Genomic DNA, 20,545 nt, shown 5'->3' on the forward strand with positions numbered 1-20,545 from the left:
GGACTCCTTGGAAACTACTTGGCGATGGGAAGCTATCAATATTAATGGGGTTTATGGAAGAAAGTAGAACTGGGTGAGTCAGCAAAGAGGATGCATCTGGATGTGCTAGGAGTAAGTGATATTCGGGTAAGGGGAGATAACGAGGAAGAGATAGGAGATTATAAAGTGTACATGACAGGTGTTAGAAAGGGAAGGGCAGAGTCTGGGGTAGGGCTCTTTATCAGGAATACCATTGCACACAACATAGTTTCTGTTAAGCACGTAAATGAGCGAATGATGTGGGTAGATTTGTCAGTTGGAGGAATCAGGACTAGAATTGTCACCGTGTATTCACCATGTGAGGGTGCAGATGAGGATGAAGTTAACAAGTTTTATGAAGCATTGAGTGACATCGTGGTTAGGGTCAACAGCAAGGATAGAATAGTCCTAATGGGCGATTTTAATGCGAGAGTTGGGAATAGAACTGAAGGATACGAAAGGGTGATTGGTAAATGTGGGGAAGATATGGAAGAGCTAATGAGAATGGGAAGCGTTTGCTGGACTTCTGTGCTAGTATGGGTTTAGCAGTTACGAATACATTCTTCAAGCATAAGGCTATTCACTGCTACACATGGGAGGCTAGGGGTACCAGATCCATAATAGACTATGTCTTAACCGACTTCGAATTCAGGAAATCTGTTAGGAATATACGAGTGTTCCGGGGATTTTCTTGATGATACAGACCACTATCTGATCTGTAGTGAACTAAGTATGTCTAGGCCTAGGGTAGAGAAAGTGAAATCTGTCTGCAAATGAATAAGGGTAGAAAATCTCCAGGACGAGGAAATTAGAAAAGAAGTACATGGATATGATTAGTGAGAAGTTTCGAACAGTAGACAGTAAGCAGATTCAGGATATAGAAAGTGAATGCATGGCATACAGGGATGCTGTAGTAGAAACAGCAAGGGAATGCCTAGGAACAACTGTATGTAAAGATGGGAAAAGGCGAACATCTTGGTGGAATGATGAAGTGAGAGCAGCTTGTAAAAGTAAAAAGAAGGCTTATCAGAAATAGCTCCAAACAAGGGCCGAGGCAGACAGGGATTTGTACGTAGATGAAAGAAACAGAGCGAAACAAATAGTTGTTGAATTCAAAAAGAAGTCGTGGGAAGATTTTGGTAATAACCTGGAAAGGCTAGGTCAAGCAGCAGGGAAACCTTTCTGGACTGTAATAAAGAATATTAGGAAGGGAGGGAAAAAGGAAATGAACAGTGTTTTGAGTAATTCAGGTGAACTCATAATAGATCCCAGGGAATCACTGGAGAGGTGGAGGGAATATTTTGAACATCTTCTCAATGTAAATGGAAATAATCCCAGTGGTGTTGCGAACAGCCAAGCTCATGGGGAGGAGGAAAATGATGGTGAAATTACGCTTGAGGAAGTGGAAAGGACGGTAAATAAACTCCATTGTCATAAAGCAGCAGGAATAGATGAAATTAGACCTGAAATGGTGAAGTATAGTGGGAAGGCAGGGATGAAATGGCTTCAGAGAGTAGTAAGATTAGCATGGAGTGTTGGTAAGGTACCTTCAGATTGGACAAAAGCAGTAATTGCACCTATCTATAAGCAAGGGAACAGGAAGGATTGCAACAACTATTGAGGTATCTCATTGATTAGTATACCAGGCAAAGTATTCACGGGCATCTTGGAAGGTAGGGTGCAAGCAGTCGTTGAGAGGAAGTTGGCTGAAAACCAGTGTGGTTTCAGACCACAGAGAGGCTGTCAAGATCAGATTTTCAGTATGCGCCAGGTAACTGAAAAATGCTATGAGAGAAATAGGCAGTTGTTTTTATGTTTCGTAGATCTAGGGAAAGCATATGACAGGGTACCGAGGGAAAAGATGTTCGCTATGTTGGGAGACTATGGTATTAAAGGTAGATTATTAAAATCAAAGGCATTTATGTTGAGAATTGGGCTTCAGTAAGAATTGATGGTAGAAAGAGTTCTTGGTTCAGGGTACTTACAAGGGTTAGACAAGGCTGTAATCTTTCACCTTTGCTGTTCGTAGTTTCCATGGATCATCTGCTGAAAGGTATAAAATGGCAGGGAGGGATTCAGTTAGGCAGATATGTAGTAAGCAGTCTGGCCTATGCTGACGACTTGGTCTTAATGGCAGATTGTGCCAAAAGTCCGCAGTCTAATATCTTGGAACTTGAAAATAGGTGTAATGAGTATGGTATGAAAATTAGCCTCTCGAAGACTAAATTGATGCCAGTAGGTAAGAAATTCAACACAACTGAATGTCAGATTGGTGATACAAAGCTAGAACAGGTCGATAATTTCAAGTATTTAGGTTGTGTGTTCTCCCAGGATGGTAATATAGTAAGTGAGATTGAATCAAGGTGTCATAAAGCTAATGCTGTGAGATCGCAGTTGCGATCAACAGTATTCTGCAAGAAGGAAGTCAGCTCCCAGACGAAACTATCTTTACATCGGTCTGTTTTCAGACCAACTTTGCTTTACGGGAGTGAAAGCTGGGTGGACTCAGGATATCTTATTCATCAGTTAGAAGTAACAGACATGAAGGTAGCAAGAATGATTGCTGGTACAAACAGGTGGGAACAATGGCAGGAGGGTACGCGGAATGAGGAGATAAAGGCTAATTTGGGAATGAACTTGATGGATGAAGAGGTACGCATAAACCAGCTTTGGTGGTGGGGTCATATGATGCGAATGGAGGAGGACAGGTTACCTAGGAGAATAATGGACTCTGTTATGGAGGGTAAGAGAAGTAGAGGTAGACCAAGACGACGATGGTTACACTCAGTTTCTAACAATTTAAAGATAAGAGGTATAGAAGTAAATGAGGCCACAACACTAGTTGCAAATTGAGGATTGAGGCGATGTTTAGTAAATTCACAGAGACTTGCAGACTGAACGCTGAAAGGCATAACAGTCTATAATGATAATGTATGTATGTATGTATGTATGTATGTATGTATGTATGTATGTATGTATGTATGTATGTTGAGCAGGGAGCCTTTTAGTATAACTTTAGAATTTTCATGTCTTGGTTGATATTAGTGAACTTATGGTTATCACCCATGTGCTGTCCCATGGCCAAAAATCTGTTATATTTCAGGGCGTTAACATGCTGTAAGTATCTTGTATGGAAGCTCGTACCTGTTTTACACACATAAGATGTGTTACAATTATTACAACAGAGTCTATAAACACCTGATTTGGTGAACGTATTGCCATAATTAATAGAATTGGTATTGTATAAAATATCTGTGTTTTTGTTACAAGTTTTGAAGGGTATTTTGATGTCATGCTTTTTAAATATGTTTGTGATTTGGTAGACTTGTTTATTATTAAACGTAAAAGTAGATAAAAAAATTGTTATGAGTTTTTTCCTTGTTAAGGTGGTTGAAGGTTGATGTTTATGTTTATTAATGATTTTCTCTATAAAGGAGCTGTTGTAGCCATTAAATTTAGCTATACTGCGAGTGGTGTTCAATTCGTTTTTTAGTTCTTATTTTTGACAGTGAGATGCTAAAAGCTTAGTGTACCATACTATAGTATGCTGCACATTTAAGGGCATGTGGATGTATGGAATCTTGATGGATTGTGTTAGCAGTTTGTGCTGGTTTTCTAAAAATCTTTTAACTCAATGAACCAGGTTGTCTGATGATTGTTAGATCGAAATAATTTAGTTTTTTAAAATCATTTTTTGATTCTATTGTAAACTTAATATGTGGGCCAATGTGATTAAGATTGGATAGAGTGGTGTTGGTGTCAGTTGCACTTTCGTTCATGATCACAAGAGTGTCGTCCACATATCTCGTCCAAAAAATAATGTTACTAAAGATGTTATTATTAATTTTTGTGTGTTCAAATGATCCAGATAGATTTCAGCCAGGATGCCTGATAAATGGTAATGTCAAATGTGAAATAATTGTTATTCAAAACCATTTTAAGAATAGAGATTACCTTCTCATATCCTTCAGATCTATTTCCAACTCTCACACTGAAATTGCTCATTAGCACTACCCTATCCTTGTTGTTGATCCTGACTTGATGTTGATCAGTGCTTCATAAAACTTGTCAACTTCCTCTCATCTGCACCCTCACATGGTAAACAGACTGAGACAATTCTCATCCTAATTCCTTCAACGCCCAAATCTACCCACATCTTCTACTCACTTATGTGCATAACCGAAACTATATTGTGTGCAATAGTATTCCTAATGAACAATCCTGCCCCACACTCTGCTCATTCCTTTCTGTAACACCTGTTAAAAAACACTTTATAGTCTATCTCTTCCTCGTTATCTACCCTTACCCAAATATCAGTAACTCCTAACACATCATTCAGCTGCAACCTCTTTGCTGATTCAGCTAGTTCTTCTTCCTTTCTTTCATAAGACCCATTAATACTGAGAGCTACCCGTCTTATTCCATTTTGTTTGCCACGTTTTTTCCAAAGAGTCCCTCGCCTGTCAGATGGAAGTGGGATTCTGTTAGGCCCACAGGTCCGAAGCTTGCTTAATGCGTTCTAAGCGTGCTCGATAAACATTCTGTGAAGGGGGATGCTACCCTACTCATACATAGTCCCAGTGAGAATCTCTCCTCTAACAGGATAGGGACCACTCATGGATTGTATAGACCTAACTGCCTGAGCGCATGGAGGGCCATGACTTGGAATATGTCAGAGATTCTCACTCCTATTCCATAGCAGCTGGCATCTCGACTCTCAGGACCATTTACTAGGCCACTCAGCCATTGCCCATGGTTCAGGAACTAGGATATGCCTAGAGTAAACCACACCACAAACCACTTTTACTTTTAATTGTTACTTTTCACAAAATGTAATTCTTTACTCATAGGAAATAAAATTGTAATTGTTACATTCTAGTAATAGATATACATCTCATGGAGAGTTTGGCACATTTGGAGCCCTATCACTTACAAGGCATCACACCAAAGGTATAAAGACAAGGATGCTATGCGCACTCTTTCATTTACTCATAGCTTGTTGGGGTTACTGTAGTCCATTTTGGTTGGAAGCGACCTGCGCGAGAAATGGTTGCGCATGCAGTGGTGGGAGCTATCGTCTCCCCACTCCTGCAGCAAGTCCAGTCGCCAGACTAGCGCTGAAGTGAAAACGTCTCTTAAGCGGTGCATGTTACACGCAGGCTAAGTTGAAATTACTGAAGTGACGAGCATGGCTTCTAAGTCCTCTTCTAAATCTGGGAGACCACTGCGAGGTCAGGCACGTGAAATTGTTTATAAAGTGAGTGAACATATGAAAGTTATGAAGCGAGAACACGACTTGAAATTGAATGTTGTGCAGACAGTTTCAGAAGTGACAGGAGTGGGTGAAGAGGGAAGGGAGAGGGAGTGTCGAGTCAGGCTAAGGGCGAGCTTAAGTTTAGCACTCCGACAGGAAAACAAGGTGAAAGAAAGAAGAGAGTTCCAGTTGATGATTTCGTAAAAGCAGCTACTAGGAGAAAGATTCATGAATTTTATGCTGTGAGAAAACAAGTGCCCACTTTAAAAAACTTTTCTGAAGCTTTCTGATACTTATATACAGTACATGAAATAGTGCAGTGCAGGTGCTCACATCTGCATAAAATAATGCGTGACTTGGGATTTCGTTGGAGGAAATGCCAATCAAAGAGTAAGATTTTAGTTGAGTAACCAGAAATTGTGGAATGGCGAGCGAAGTACCTGCGACAGTAACGGATTTTTCGAAATGAAGGCAGAAATATTATATTTATAGACGAAACCTATCTTCATGCTTCGCATGTTGTTTCTCGGTGCTGGCAAGGATCTGAAGAACTGGAGGTACTTTGTTCCATAGGAAATGGTAACAAATTAATTATAGTGCACAGTGGAGAAGAGAATGGTTTTGTTCCCAATGTCCTTTTAATTTACAAGTCTCACTTAAAGACTGGGGACTATCATGACGACATGAATTATAATAATATGAATTATATAATAATAAATTGCTCCAAATTTAACCCCACGGAGCGTAGTAATAATGGACAAAGCAGCCTATCATTGTGTTCAGGAAGACAGAAAGCCTAATTCTACCTATCTGAAGAAGGATGTACAGGAATGGCTGCAGAAGAAAGGAACTGAGTTCAATCCAGGTATGACAAAGGCTGAATTGTTGGGACTCATGAGAAGAGCTAGCGTGGAGAAGGTATACAAAATAGATAATGTTTTGAAAAGCTATGGACATGAAGTTCTCCATCTTCCTCCACATCATCCAGATCTCAATCCCATTGAGTTGGTTTGGGCAGACATCAAATGAGAGGTACGTAATAAGAATATATTTCAACTAATAGTAATAATGCATCATTCACTTTCAAGCTTAGAAAAGCATGCCATAGCATCTCTAATGCCTCCAGTGTTCATAAATGAGACGCTCCTATTCCCAATATAAATAAAAGTGATTATTATGTACGAAAAATGTTGCTCTGTCTTATAGATCGCTCGTGACTTGACAGCAGACACACTCAACATAAAGAAAGCTCTTTGCCAGATATTGTTTGCACAATATTCACAAAACAAATGGATTAAATGTTGCAACCACGTAAAAGGCATTGAGCAGGTATACTGGGAGCATGACCACATCATGGATGAGGAATTAAAAGTAGACCAGTTCATCATCAACCTCGGTGAATGTTCAGATGACACTGATTCAGACGAAAGTGAAGATTGTTCTGAATAATTTGTAAGTAAGATCCCTGAACTCTGAATATTAAACAAACAAACAAACAAACTTGATCATAGAACACGTAAGCAATCAGATAATATATTTACTTTGATTTTATGTGACAGATTTGTATTGTCTATTGTTCCAGAGCATTTTGTTGCTGTTTCCTTTGTTGTTGTTGTTGTTGTAAGAAACCTGTCTCTCAATCATAACAATAGCAGGTTATTCAAGAGTATTATGTATTATTATATTTCTTCTGGTGGACAAGAAAGGTAGACATTGCTAATGTTGTTATTATGCAAGTAGCTGAAGTTTTTCTACTAAGGCTTTTTTTCTGCATTTTCCTCACAAATTTGCATTAATTAATCTCTTTTATACATATTTCACTGAAAATCAGCTGAAGTACTGTAGATTATATCTTTGGGCTGTCAGTGGAAACAACTTAATTTCGTTAGGCGATTGATGAGATGATAGCATGTACCGATACGCCTTTCCTGGACATACAGTACAGTTTCAAGCTTCCTTTAATAGCAGTATTACCAGTTGCAAGCTGCTTCTTCTACTAAATGGTTCAAACCTTTCATTTTTATATAACTGGTGACATATTTGTAACAATGTGTAATAATAAATGGCACAAGAATAAATTTGACATATTTGACATTGTATCGAAAGCATCATCCAATATGAATTCTTTTAGATATTACCCTCCGATTTCTTGATGTCACCAACATTTACTATGGAATATACAAAGTATTTCTGTGCTCAAAGGCCTGTGTAGTTATTTGACAAGGTTTAACGCACACAATCAAAATGTAAGACTCAATTTGTAAAATGTACAGTTTTACTTTATTTTCACTAGTTTATCGTATTAAGTAATTCTTACACATTAGAGTTAGTGTAGTGTATGTACACTGATGTGCCACTGCATTATGACCATCCCAACCCGAGAACATTTTGCGCCTGGAGCAGGGCGAGTAACACATGACAAGCTTTCCACACTACTTCAATCAGCTCCCTGGGCTGCGTCCGCTGCCTGAACTCGACCGTTTCAGCTGGAGGAACGGATCAAGTTCTTCCCCCACTACCAGCGCGAACACTCCCATAGTTCCTCGCACTCGAGGCCAGGCCACACTTCCGGTCGACCAAAAAGACGCTTACTATGAAGATGGACTATGGCTGAGATTTAGGTAATCATGTACTATGATCTTGTGAGTTTGGACATGGCCAATAACAGAACCACCGGGCGAGTTGGCCGTGCGCGTAGAGGCGCGCGGCTGTGAGCTTGCATCCGGGAGATAGTAGGTTCGAATCCCACTATCGGCAGCCCTGAAAATGGTTTTCCGTGGTTTCCCATTTTCACACCAGGCAAATGCTGGGGCTGTACCTTAATTAAGGCCACGGCCGCTTCCTTCCAACTCCTAGGCCTTTCCTATCCCATCGTCGCCATAAGACCTATCTGTGTCGGTGCGACGTAAAGCCCCTAGCAAAAAAAAAACAAAAAAACAACAGAACCAGAATAAACGTATGACAGCAAAGGAGTTAAGAAATTTCCATTCTCCTATTTGAATAAACATTCTGCATTAGTTGGTCCTCAAAATAATGAGAACATGAGTGTGAAATGAAAACTGCTTGTGAGTTATCATTTTGAAAGTTGCATGACTGCTTAGTCTAACGTAGTGATGATAGCCACTTAATATCTCTAAGCTAACAAATACAAAATGAAATATCTTTTTCCATTCAAATTTTTACCCCATACGAAAAAAATTGAGTGATTTCCTCAAGAGTGGCGTTCTGTGAAGGAATTGCAATTTAACTGATTACTTGGAGAAAATATAAGCCTGACTGGTGGCCATGATCATTAAGACATGAAGTCTATATGGTCTGACACCGTGGTTAGCCGGTTCGAGTCTTGTTGTTCGAAAAACAAATATTCACCATCAGAATGTTGGCCGGCAAGGTAGGAGAGTTAGTGTTATAAAATTTCTAATCACTAGATTGCGTGCCAAAAGCTTGGATTCAATTCCAAACCTCTCTGCAGAGCTCATATGGAGTGAAGACATATGATGCTGTTGATGGTGATTCATCCATCGGATGGAGATGTAAAGCTTTGAGTAGACCCCTTGGTACTATTAGACAGGAGCAGGCTATGTGCAGGCACCGGATTTCACCCTCTCCTTTCCTACGGTCATTCATTTCATCTCATTAACTCCTTTGATGAGGTTGTCGTCAGGAAGGGCATCTGGTCATAAAAACTCAATACGAAGATTCATCTCACTTCATACCTGGTCCTGTAGAGAAACGGGACAAGGTTGAACGTACATACACACTCGTTGACAATGTAATTTATAACTGTAATTGAGTAAAATATTTTATTTCTTACTGGGATGAATTTGACTTCTTTCCACACTCAAAAGTGTTTGTAAAATGACAATTTATACTTCGGTAGATAGTTTCCATACACTTTTATTTAAAACACATCTCTAATTTTTTTGCTAGGGGCTTTACGTCGCACCGACACAGATAGGTCTTATGGCGACGATGGGATAGGAAAGGCTTAGGAGTTGGAAGGAAGCTGCCGTGGCCTTAATTAAGGTACAGCCCCAGCATTTGCTTGGTGTGAAAATGGGAAACCACGGAAAACCATTTTCAGGGCTGCCGATAGTGGGATTCAAACCTACTATCTCCCGGATGCAAACATCTCTAATTGGTTGAACTCCAGTTTGTTTACCGACAGCTTCATAGGCTGGTTCAAATTTCCACTCAAGGAGAATTAATTCTCTGAACTTCTGTCCATGTTTATCATTTGTCGCACCATATTTAGCATACTGTTGTAATGATTGACCATGCATGATTCTGGGTGGCAATGTGTCACAATTATTTGTACTAAATATTTAATTTAAAATGAGTATGAAATAAGATATTTTATGCAACAGCCACTAGAATGATAAGTTTACTTTACTTGTTCTGAAAATTCCACCACCGCCTGCAGCTTGGGCATAAACATCTCATTCATAAGGTACAATATAGCTTTCTGTGGCTGTTGCGTAAAGAAATGTTTCAGGTACTGTAACTGCAATTCAGCACAATTAATTTTATTTTGTACTTTTCCCCATTACTGATTACCCATTCTGACTAACCATCATGCTAACAACCAGCAAATTTGCTAACAGAATGCTCCTACAGCCAACATGCTCTCAAGCAGAACACCTGCAAGAATAACCAGCGCCGGGCTGAGTGGCTCAGACGGTTGATGCGCTGCCTTCTGACCCCAACTTGGCAGGTTTGACCCTGGCTCAGTCCGGTGGTATTTGAAGGTGCTCAGATACGTCAGCCTCGATTTACTCGCACGTACAAGAACCACTGCGGGACTAAATTCCGGCACCTCGGCGTCTCCGAAAACCGTAAAAATAGTTACTGGGACGTAAAGCCAATAGCATTATTATTATTATTATTATTATTATTATTATTATTGGAATAACTAGCCTTGAGAGACTAAAACTGGTTTCAGTAAAAAAAAAGCCAATTGTTGACAGAGTCGCGAGTAAATTCAGATATTAAAGAGTCCTTTTTTTCCAATGTCGTGAATAAAGATAGTCAGCTTTGAGACCCACAACCCAAAATTACATTGAAAAGAGGCTACAAATAATGTTTAAGTGCTCTGCTCAAAACAGGAAACTTGCCCATGTAATATACCTCAAGGAGTTTTGAAGGAAAATATAAACAAAGGAAATTACTTACACAGTGATCTCATAATGTTTTGGCATTTGCCTAGTTAGGTAGCTTTCAATCAGACATGTTTTCCCAACGAAACTATCACCAACAACCACAATTTTGTAACTCTGAGGTCCTTTCCGAAGCAAAGTGTTATTCATAATGAATTCCTGGATTAAGGAAAAGAAAGACAAATTAAATGTACAGCGACTAAGATACAATTTTTGTAAATAAAGGTTTCAGTCATTACTTTGACGAATATTTATAGATACCGATGCAAACTTAAATTTATCGTTCGTATCAAAAGTTGAAATGTAGCCTATTACATTCCATATCAAAGCCATATGCACAGGCCTGCTCCAAATCTGACAGGTGTCAAAACGAAACTACCTACCTAAAATATGATTTTATGATTCGTAACTGTCTGAATAGGTAAATGGAAGATACAAATACAGCTTCCATTCGGAGCCTCGTTGAAATAAATTAAAACAGTTCTCTCATTTACTGACAAAATCAGTCCTGTTCATACATACTACTTTGATGCCTTGATGTAATTCCTCATTTCGACGGAAACTCTGAACGCACATGGCGGAAACGCGTTGTCATATGCTCATCCTTAAACCCAAGCCATAATACCTCGGATATTATTCCTCGATTAGCATTTTTCATTAAATTATTTATTAAATTATTTTACGACAGGCCTAAGGATTTCGGGTAGTATGTTTAAAAATATTATTGCATGCATTGACATGTTGCGTACAAAAAAAAAAAAAAAAAAAAAAAAGTCCTTGCAACAGGGAGTAAAATTACTTCCTGCCTTGTATTCACAACATAACCTAAAAATAGGAGGACGAATTCGGCAATCATTTAGCCAGAAACCGATGTTCACCACCAGCTGGAAGAGACCAGATCTCCGCCTTTAACATACCACTAAAATACCAGGCGGTTTTTAGTGAAAATACATGTGTTTTAAAATTTGCTCACTTTTATCGGTGTGAGGCAAACACCGGCATAGAATAAACAACTGATTCAGAGTGGTATGAAGAATTTAAAATGTTTCTTTTTCTTCTACTTGTTTTGTTTGTTGGACCAATGGTTGGACCATCCTCTTTGGGTTGGACCTAGTTTTCGCCCTCCGTCCAGCCTAGGTCCAGCTACTAGTCTTTAGCATAGGAGATATTGTACGAAGTAGGAAAAAAAAAAAAAAATTGACAGAGATCTGGAAGTTTGGGTGATTATAAATGTTTTATTGTTGATATTATAGATATCGATAATGTGCGTTTTCAGGAAAAGGAAAACATCTTCGCACTTCCGGTCCCAATGTTTACTTTGAAAAAAATCATTTACAATACAACAGAATATATGGTAATGATATAGAATTTTCTTCTGAATATAATTCTATAAAATAATTATTTTCAAAGAGAAAAATAAAAATGCAAACATACCATATGTCACTAATAAAAATATAATTTTTCTCACCGATAAAATTCCCGCACATGTATCAATGCATGGCAAATACTGACAAATTTTTTTTCTACATGTGGATTACATAGAATAAAAAATATTCTGAGTTATTAAAAGTATAAATGAAATGAATGAAAATCCATAGCCTGTTTCCAGTCATTTGACCGGGTCAGGAATGGAATGAATGAAGCCACCATCTAGCGGCGAGGATAGGAGATGTGCCGGGTGCCGAGGCCTGGGGCAATGATAAATGACTAACAGATGAAATGAAATGTTAATGGAGAGTGTCACTGGAATGAAAGCCGACAGGGAAAACCAGAGCACCCAGAGAAAAACCTGTCCCGCCTCCGCTTTGTCCAGCACAAATCTCACATGGAGTGACAGGGATTTGAACCACGGTATCCAGCGATGAGAGGCCAGCGCGCTGCCACCTGAGCCACGGAGGCTCTAAAAATACAAATAAATACCAGTACCATAATAGTTGATATCCTATTATAGTTTTTATTTTTATGGAAGAACGTTTTCTCATTTTTGGTTCCAGTATTTATTTGAAAAAAATATTTGCAGTACAACAGAATGTACCTAATTATAAACCTATGGTGCTATAGCCCTCAAGGGCCTTGGCCTACCAAGCGACAGCTGCTTTGCTGCAGCAACTTTTAAGACTGGCTGTCAACCTGGATCTAGCAGACACTTGTTTTCTTTCATTAATGACGGCATTTGCATTCACTGTTAGGAACTCAAACAGTGAAATAATTTCACATGCAAATCTGCTGGTATCTATGAAACGCACAAGCAAATACTGTAAAAATCAGGGACACATTGAACCTCAGACACCTCCTATTGCATAATGACCTGGCACTTTTTCTATGTCAGTTGAAAACTTGTCTTCCAAAGATTTAAAATCTTCAAACTGTTTTTCAGATTCACTCTTCAACACAGAATTTTTTGGCATAATTTTTTTTTTTACAGCAAACCAGTACATTTGTACTGGTTTTCTACACCTCATCATCATCATCATTTCCCAACTCCAGTTTCCCGGGTGTGGTGTACAAGTGCTCGCCATCTCCTTCTGTCTTCATACATCCTCTGATCCAGTACATCGTCCCATTTGTATCCTCTCTCCTCCACATCTGATCTTACAGTCTTTATCCAACGTTTTCTTGGTCTTCCCTGTGGTCTTCTTCCTACGAGATTAAGGTCGAAATATTTACTGGCAGGTCTTTCCCTGTTCATTCTCATTATGTGCCCATACCACTGAAGTCTGCATTTCTTTATGCCACTGATAATAGGAACCTCAATACCAGCCACCCTCCTATTCACTTCATTTCTGATCTTGTCCTTTCTGGTTGTTTGGTTCATGGTTCTAATGAATCTCATTTCAGTTGCTTGGATTCTACTGAAGTCTTTGTTTAGTAAGGTACATGTCTCTAAACCGTACGTGAGGATTGGTACGAAGTAAGTGTGGTACACGATTGTTTTAGCTTTCTGTGGTATTTTGCAGTCCCAGAGGAGATTCCTGACTTGACTGTAGAAGTTCAATGCTTTCTGTGTCCTGCTGAGTATTTCTTGCCTAACAGTGTTCTTAAAAATTAAATAAGTGGAAAGGAGGTTCAACCTATTCAATACTCAAAAGAAAGAAACGTAGCAATCACATTTCTATTTAAATGGGACCGGTTTCGACCTTAGTCTAGGTCATCATCAGCCATAAAAAACATGTAAAATGTTTATGAATGTTGGAGGTCAGTTTCACACTCTGTTAGGCACAAAGACACGACACCACATTCTGTCGTGCACAAAGTCACAACACTAACAATCAACATGCGAAGATCAAAAAGGCTTGAATTCGCAGACGAACAGATCTGTAGTAGAAAGCCGCCAGCTCCCGGTGACCAGCGCGGCACACTCAAGGTCACGCGCTGCGGCCAAACACCAAAGTAAAGTGGAGAATGTTTCGAAGGTCCAGAACCTGTCACGGCTGCGGGAAGCCAAGTATGTATATAAAAATATACGACGCCAATTAGTACAACCGAATGGGCACCCGTACTCCAGTTAAGTGTTCTTTCGATATTGTGCTTCCGAGGTACTTGAAGTGGGAAGCTGATTCGATTTTTGCTCCTTCCAGAAATATATTTGAGCTTGTTCCTTCCCTGTTGATGGTCATTTCCACTCTCTTTGTTTTGCTCATCTTCAGTCCAAAATTTTTGAAAGTTAAAAAGCTTATTATATTGTGATTTTTTCCTTGAAGTCTCCAATTTAAAGCTGACAAGTAATTTGTTACATGAATGATCAAGTTGAAACATTCAAATGCAAATTATTTCCTTGAAAAAAAACCATAAAGTAGAAAAATGAAGACTTAACATACCCATGTCTTTTTAATGTCTAAAAATAGCCTTATTTCATCTTTCACTTTAGAGAATCCTTCAAAAACCTTGGAGCAGAATAACTAGCACACTTCTCTACACTGCGTAAAACTAGGATATTTGCTTTCTTCTTCTTCCTGATACCGTATATTTCTACTTATGCAGGTCGTATTTGTTTTCTAAATCAGTTAAAACAACAAAAAATTGGGATCTTAAAAGTTAACCATTTGTTTTATAGTTTTCAATATGTTTGCCATGTTCAAATCTTCTGAACATAACACCTCATGATGTATTACACAGTGCACTTGATGGAAATTTTTGGTAGATCTGTCACGAATTTCATTTACTCTTCTTTACAATCTTGCCACAAAACCACTGTTCCGACCTGTCAGAGATGGGGCTACTGCTGCTACAGAGGACAAGTTTTGCAACAGTCAACCAATGGAATTATGTCCTCTCCAGTTGTAATGTCATGAAATTGCACCAATTCTAATAACTCCTTGAAAATATTGAATTCATCGCAAACATGAATAAATACATCTAAATGAGCTATGCCACTAATGTCCATATTTTTGTGACAAATGATGGAAAAGGTGTCAAAATCAGATACTTTTCTTTTGATCTGACCACTCTTGATCAATTACTCTTTTAGCAACTGTATTTCATGACAGTGAATGTCGTGAAAAGACTTCCGCCCCAGGACAAATGATTTCAGCAGCTTTATCAGGTACGTTTGTATAAAATCACGTTGCATGAAAGCTTTTGAGTGTTTGGCTATGAACACTGATAATAAATAGCTTGCATGTTCTGCAGCTTCGCTTTCTTGTGCTACTTTAGTAAACATTGTCTGTTGCCATTTTAATCCTGTCTTTAACTCTTTAAACTTACCTTGTCTCATTAATGCATCATACAGGTTGCATTTTGATTTATGGAACTCATAGTGACATTTGATATTTTATAACTTGAGGGCACTATTGCACATTAAGCAAACTCTTTTCTCTTCACAGGAATATTAATTAATTTCCAATGCCTTGAAAAAATGTGATGCATATACGTGTTTCTTTATTCTTTTTAGTACCACTTGGTTTTCAGAAAATATAATTGCATACATAGAGTCTTACCTTCAGCATGGGCAAAAGCCAACTGATTGTGAACTTCCGTCACTCCACGTACCTGACATAATTGATGATTCAAGCATCAACAACATTTACTGGGCTGTGTTCAGAAATTTGTAAGGTTCCAGGAATAGTGTGAAATGTTATGTAAAGGATGCTAGATTCATCATTGTGACATGTGTGTCAACAAGCTATTGAAAATTTCAGTGATTGGAACATTTTCTTTATTGAAAAAGTGAATCCTGTTAGTTGCAATTTGCTAGGCACTTTTCACATGAGGCTAGAATAATTTGACTGCTTTTCATAGGCTATTGTGCCAGTAAGTTAGACAGTAAAATTATTGAAGGAATGAGTTATTAAAATCATAATTAAACTTTTCATGTTCCATGAAATCAGAAATTCCACTTAAACTACTTCATGTATGAACACTCTGAACACAGGTCACATTTCCTCATAACAAGCTGGGGTTGCACAGATAAGAGTCATGGACCACATTTGGCTTATGGACTGTGAGTTTGAGATGCCTGATATAAAGGAAGGCGAGGAAGTATCAAGGTAACTTTCAATCACTTATTAATCTGAAGAGGAACATATCTAGACTAATATCCAATATACCCATGGGATGTTTCATACAGCAGAGCACTGAAGAAAACTTACAGCACCATTTGTAATCTGTAGGATTATGAATGAACAATTTTTTTCTACATGTTTAATGTTGCACTAACACATCAAAGGTTTTTTGGTGACAGAGGGATGGGAAAAGGCTTTGAATCAGGAAGGTAATGGCCGTGGCCTTAATTAAGGTACAACCCCAGCATTTCCCTGGAATAAATATGGGAAACCATGGCAAAATATCTTCAGGGCTGCCACTATCATCCGAATGCCAGATCACAGATGTGTGGCCCTAACCACATGGCCAACTTGCATGAATGAACAATAAATTAAATCAAGCACAAGTGGGTAACTGTAGGATATATCCATTGTGAAAAATGTTAGATTGGCATTTACATGAAAAATTAAGTTTCCAGAAGGAAACCATAATTTAATTTCATCATTTGCAAATGTTAAAAATATTCACATTGCAGTTATGTACAGTTCTTCCATGATGAATAAAATACTTAGTGTGATCACTCCGCTCTCTCAGCATATACGTTAGTGGCCCCGCCAGAGTGTGGCGCCGCAGTCATGAGGAACCAGCTGCAACAGCACGCGCGCCATGTTGTCAACGAAAGTAATGAGCATGCATGCGTGAAGTCATGGTGATGATTTTAACACCTATGGAGGGAATTTGTTTGTTTTAATATTTTCTGAAAGTCTGTGTTAGTATCTGTGCAGTGCTTTATGTGTGCAGTCATCTAGTTTTCTATTATTTCAAGAAAATGTCATACTGTTCGTTCCTGATTGTCAATCGGTTTACAGAAGGAAGCATAATGACTGACGAACATTTATACACTGCCAAAAGAAAATGACTTGTTTGCAAAGTGGGTGAGAGTTATTCAATGGAAAGATAAGCAATTGTCAGCCAAAAGCAGAATATGTGACCTACAATTTTCAGCAGATTTAATTATAAAGGCAGACTGATTCATATTGAATGGTGAAAATGTGGAACTTCCTCGTATGAGTGGTACCTCATATAAGAGGCACCCAGTAAGAAAAGGAATGAAGACGGTATGAACAGGACAAGAAACAAGAATCATGATGTGAGTAAAGCAGTGATAGCAACAGTAAGTGATGAAGTTCATGTAACAGCCTAGTAGTACTGGTGGTGACATTCAGGGCCATTCTAGTTCTCTTACCGATTACAAGTAAATGAAAATCATTGCAAATCCATATTGAAATAAACAAATCAAAGTATGCAACCTTTACCTATACCAATCCGATCATACATCAGATTGGCAACCCTTTAAAGAAACATGAAATTAAAATAGCCTTCAAGACCCAAAACTCAAATCAAAAGTTGTTTTTCAACCATAACATGATAAATTTTGACAACAATAAATATTCAGGTTCCAGCATTGCGCCAAGTGCAATAGTTCATATATCGGTCAAACCGGAAGAAGTTTTACAACCAGATATGCCAAACATTTCAATGCTCAGAAGCATAACAAACACTCAGCAATGAGTAATCACATGAAGGATACAGGACATAGTTTCATTACAATTGAACAAGATCTTCAAATTTTAAAAAGAATTGAAAAAGGCAGACTCATGACCGAGTTCGAGAATTTGTACATTTTCTTGGACCAAAAATACAGCATAAATAAAAGCCTAAATGATCTAATAGACAACAAAAACCCTCTATATGATCAAATAATAATTTTGCTTAATAATTTAAATCTTCAAGACAAAAAATTCTTCGAAGTTTTTAATATCAGTAAGCACCCCCACTAAGCTGATAAACACATCGCCCCTCGTCCTCTCCCAATGCACACAACTCCCTCCCATGCGCCAGCCACAAGTCAGGTTCACTCCCCTCCACCAAGACATCACACGTACAGTACAAGGAGCAGAATGTTAGTGACTGCCAGTATTCCAAAAACCACTTAAGCAACAAGATAACAGCCCAACAACACTAAAGGTAAGTGTTAACACCACAGACTCAAAAATTTAAGCATAAATCTCCTCTCTTTTCCTTCATTCTTTCAACTCAATTAATTATGGATTTCTCCTTCCTTTCAGAGCTTATATCATACCACAGTTGGACAGCCCGTTTCAACTAATGAACCAACATCCGAATACTCCAACAACAGAAGCCCACTATCAACATTAAAATATTAGTCAACAGAAGAAGATATTAATGACACTTCAGCAGTCCTCATCACGTTATTAACTTAATTGTTCAACATAAGTTCGATTTGAATTATAACATGAAACCATCATCTTTCTGAGCTAGGCACATCATTAATACAGAGAGTGCTCAAGGAGGTGGATAGTCTAATGACATTTCGGCAAACTCTTTTGGTTGGTCTACAATATTTTGCTCAACATAAGTGCTCAGGTAGAACTGCAACGTGAAAGTAATGTCCTTCTGGGCTAGTCACAAACTAAAAAAAAAAAATGTATAACTTGTTCGCTATTTTTGAATGGACTACATCAAGTACGAAATGCCAAGGTCAAACATTATGGAAATCGGCACAGTATTGGAATGCTTTTCCTCATCATCTCGTACATACATATTTGCATTGTTCTCTACTCATTTTCACTATTTTGTAATAATATTTTTTAAACTTTCATTAATATTTAGCATCGACCATGGCTCCAGGCCAACAATATTGTTAATTTTACTTATATAACGGCTTTTTTAAAGTGATGTTCGTTCAATGTATTATTAGTGTAGTAGATCTTTGATCAATTTTATACATAGTTAATGATAGGGTTTGTAAGTTTTTTAATGTATTCAATTTCGCTGCAGATTTTAGAACAATTTTCAAGCAGGTACCTGGTAGGATTTGAGGTATTGATATGGCTGATGATGCCCCATAGGAAAGGGCGAAACATATCCCAACTCTCATTTTAATAATGTTTTAACTAAAATGTCAACATTTTGAATTGTATTGAATAGGTGGAAGTAAAATAAATTTCTTATATTTATTATCTCTTACCGATGTCGAAAAGACAATATTGTCTCTCAAAAGGCGACTAAAGAACGCAACTTGTAATTTAACGTGAGCTAAATGAGGTCTTTCCTCAGCCTAAGCTAGGATTAATTTCCTACAGGGCAGATTAAGAACATGGAATTTCAATTTAAAGATTGTAAATTTCTTAGTAAAATGCAGAAAATTATTAAATACATTATGTTAAAGAAATGCAAAGTAAAATCTCCCAGTGGTGTGAGGTACAGTAGTGACTTTCATTTAAGAGTTTATTGCTTAGAGTACATCATCATCATAGGCATTTATTCGTCCTCAAATATATAGTAAATAAATACAATGTCATTTGGATGTATTAATTGTGTTGTCTCAGATGGCTGAACAGTCTGATTCTGGATGTACAGATTTTACTGCAGTAACAGCACACACTAGTTGTTGCAGCAGATGGTTGTGCAAGAACACCATCCCTCGCATTCGCTCATTCTTTCCTGCGCTTCCTCCTCTCAGCTTCTAATCTTCTCCTATCTTGTTCTAGATGTTCAACTCCATTGTATACAATTCTACACCATTTGGGCCTATCCTCGGCCACAGTTTCCCAGTTGACAGTATCAATTTGACACCTTTTGAGATTACACTTTAGAGCATTCTTATATCGTTTAAGCTGCCCTCCATGGTTACGCAGGCCATTCTTTAGTTGGGAGTACCTGATTTTCTTTGAGAGACGTATATCTGGCATGGGGATGATATGGCCAACCCAGAGTAGCTGATGCCTGACTATCTTTGCCTCCATGCTTGTAGTGTTGGCTTCCTCGAGGATACTAATGTTTGTTCGATGATCTTGCGTTTAACTTTCAGTATTCTCCACAAGCATTGTTGATGGTATTTTTCCAGGCATTTTAGGTTTCTCCTGTAAGTTGTCGAGGTCTCACAACCATATATAAGAGTAGGGATTACAACAGCATTGTAAATGTAGAGTTTGGTTCTCACACTGATATCATGATTGTCAAACACTCTTTTTAGGAGACGACCAAAAGCCGCACTAGCACATCTGAAATTATATTGGATTTCTGCAGCAATGTTTGCACATGTTGAGAGGTGCTTCCAAGGTAAGGAAAATTATTTATGTTCTGCAGAGATTGGCCATTGATTGTAATAGCCAGAGTTCTCTTATTGGAATTTGTTGCCGGCTGGTAAAGGATCTTTGTCTTATTAATATTAATTTCCAGTCCGATACTTTCATATGCTTGATTTAGGATTGATTGCAGATCTTCCTCTGTGTTGGCTAAAACAACATTGTCATCTCCATACTGAAGCTCTATAACTGACAATGAGAACACCTTGGTTTTAGCTCACAGTTCTATACACAAGTTCTACACCAGATGTTAGTTTATCATCCACAAATACTGGGAACAATGTTGGAACAATTACACAACCTTGCTTGACTCCCCTAGAAATATGGAAAGGGTCTCGTGGTCTTGTATAGGAATAAATAGTAGCAGTAATCTAAATATCTGTACATATTTGTTTGGACATCCAATCAGAGCTAAAATTCTCCATAGAGCTTCTCGATTAACAGAATCAAACGGTTTGACAAGA

At 38.2% G+C, this 20,545-nt stretch overlaps 1 protein-coding gene across 1 annotated transcript in view; it reads right to left on the reverse strand.

Annotated features, from left to right (window-relative positions):
• The window catches only part of LOC136866543 (ras-like GTP-binding protein RhoL), a 48,853-nt gene extending 37,857 nt beyond the window's left edge, over positions 1 to 10,996 (reverse strand). Inside the window, exons 1-2 of the mRNA XM_067143612.2 lie at positions 10,951 to 10,996; positions 10,445 to 10,587 (exon numbers count right to left, since the gene is read on the reverse strand). Coding sequence (XP_066999713.2) covers positions 10,445 to 10,578 — 134 coding nt within the window. The 5' untranslated portion in view covers positions 10,579 to 10,587; positions 10,951 to 10,996. The remainder of the gene's footprint in view (positions 1 to 10,444; positions 10,588 to 10,950) is intronic.
• Positions 10,997 to 20,545: the final 9,549 nt, after the last annotated feature.

This window comes from Anabrus simplex, chromosome 1, assembly GCF_040414725.1.
Source record: "Anabrus simplex isolate iqAnaSimp1 chromosome 1, ASM4041472v1, whole genome shotgun sequence".
Taxonomy (NCBI): domain Eukaryota; kingdom Metazoa; phylum Arthropoda; class Insecta; order Orthoptera; family Tettigoniidae; genus Anabrus; species Anabrus simplex.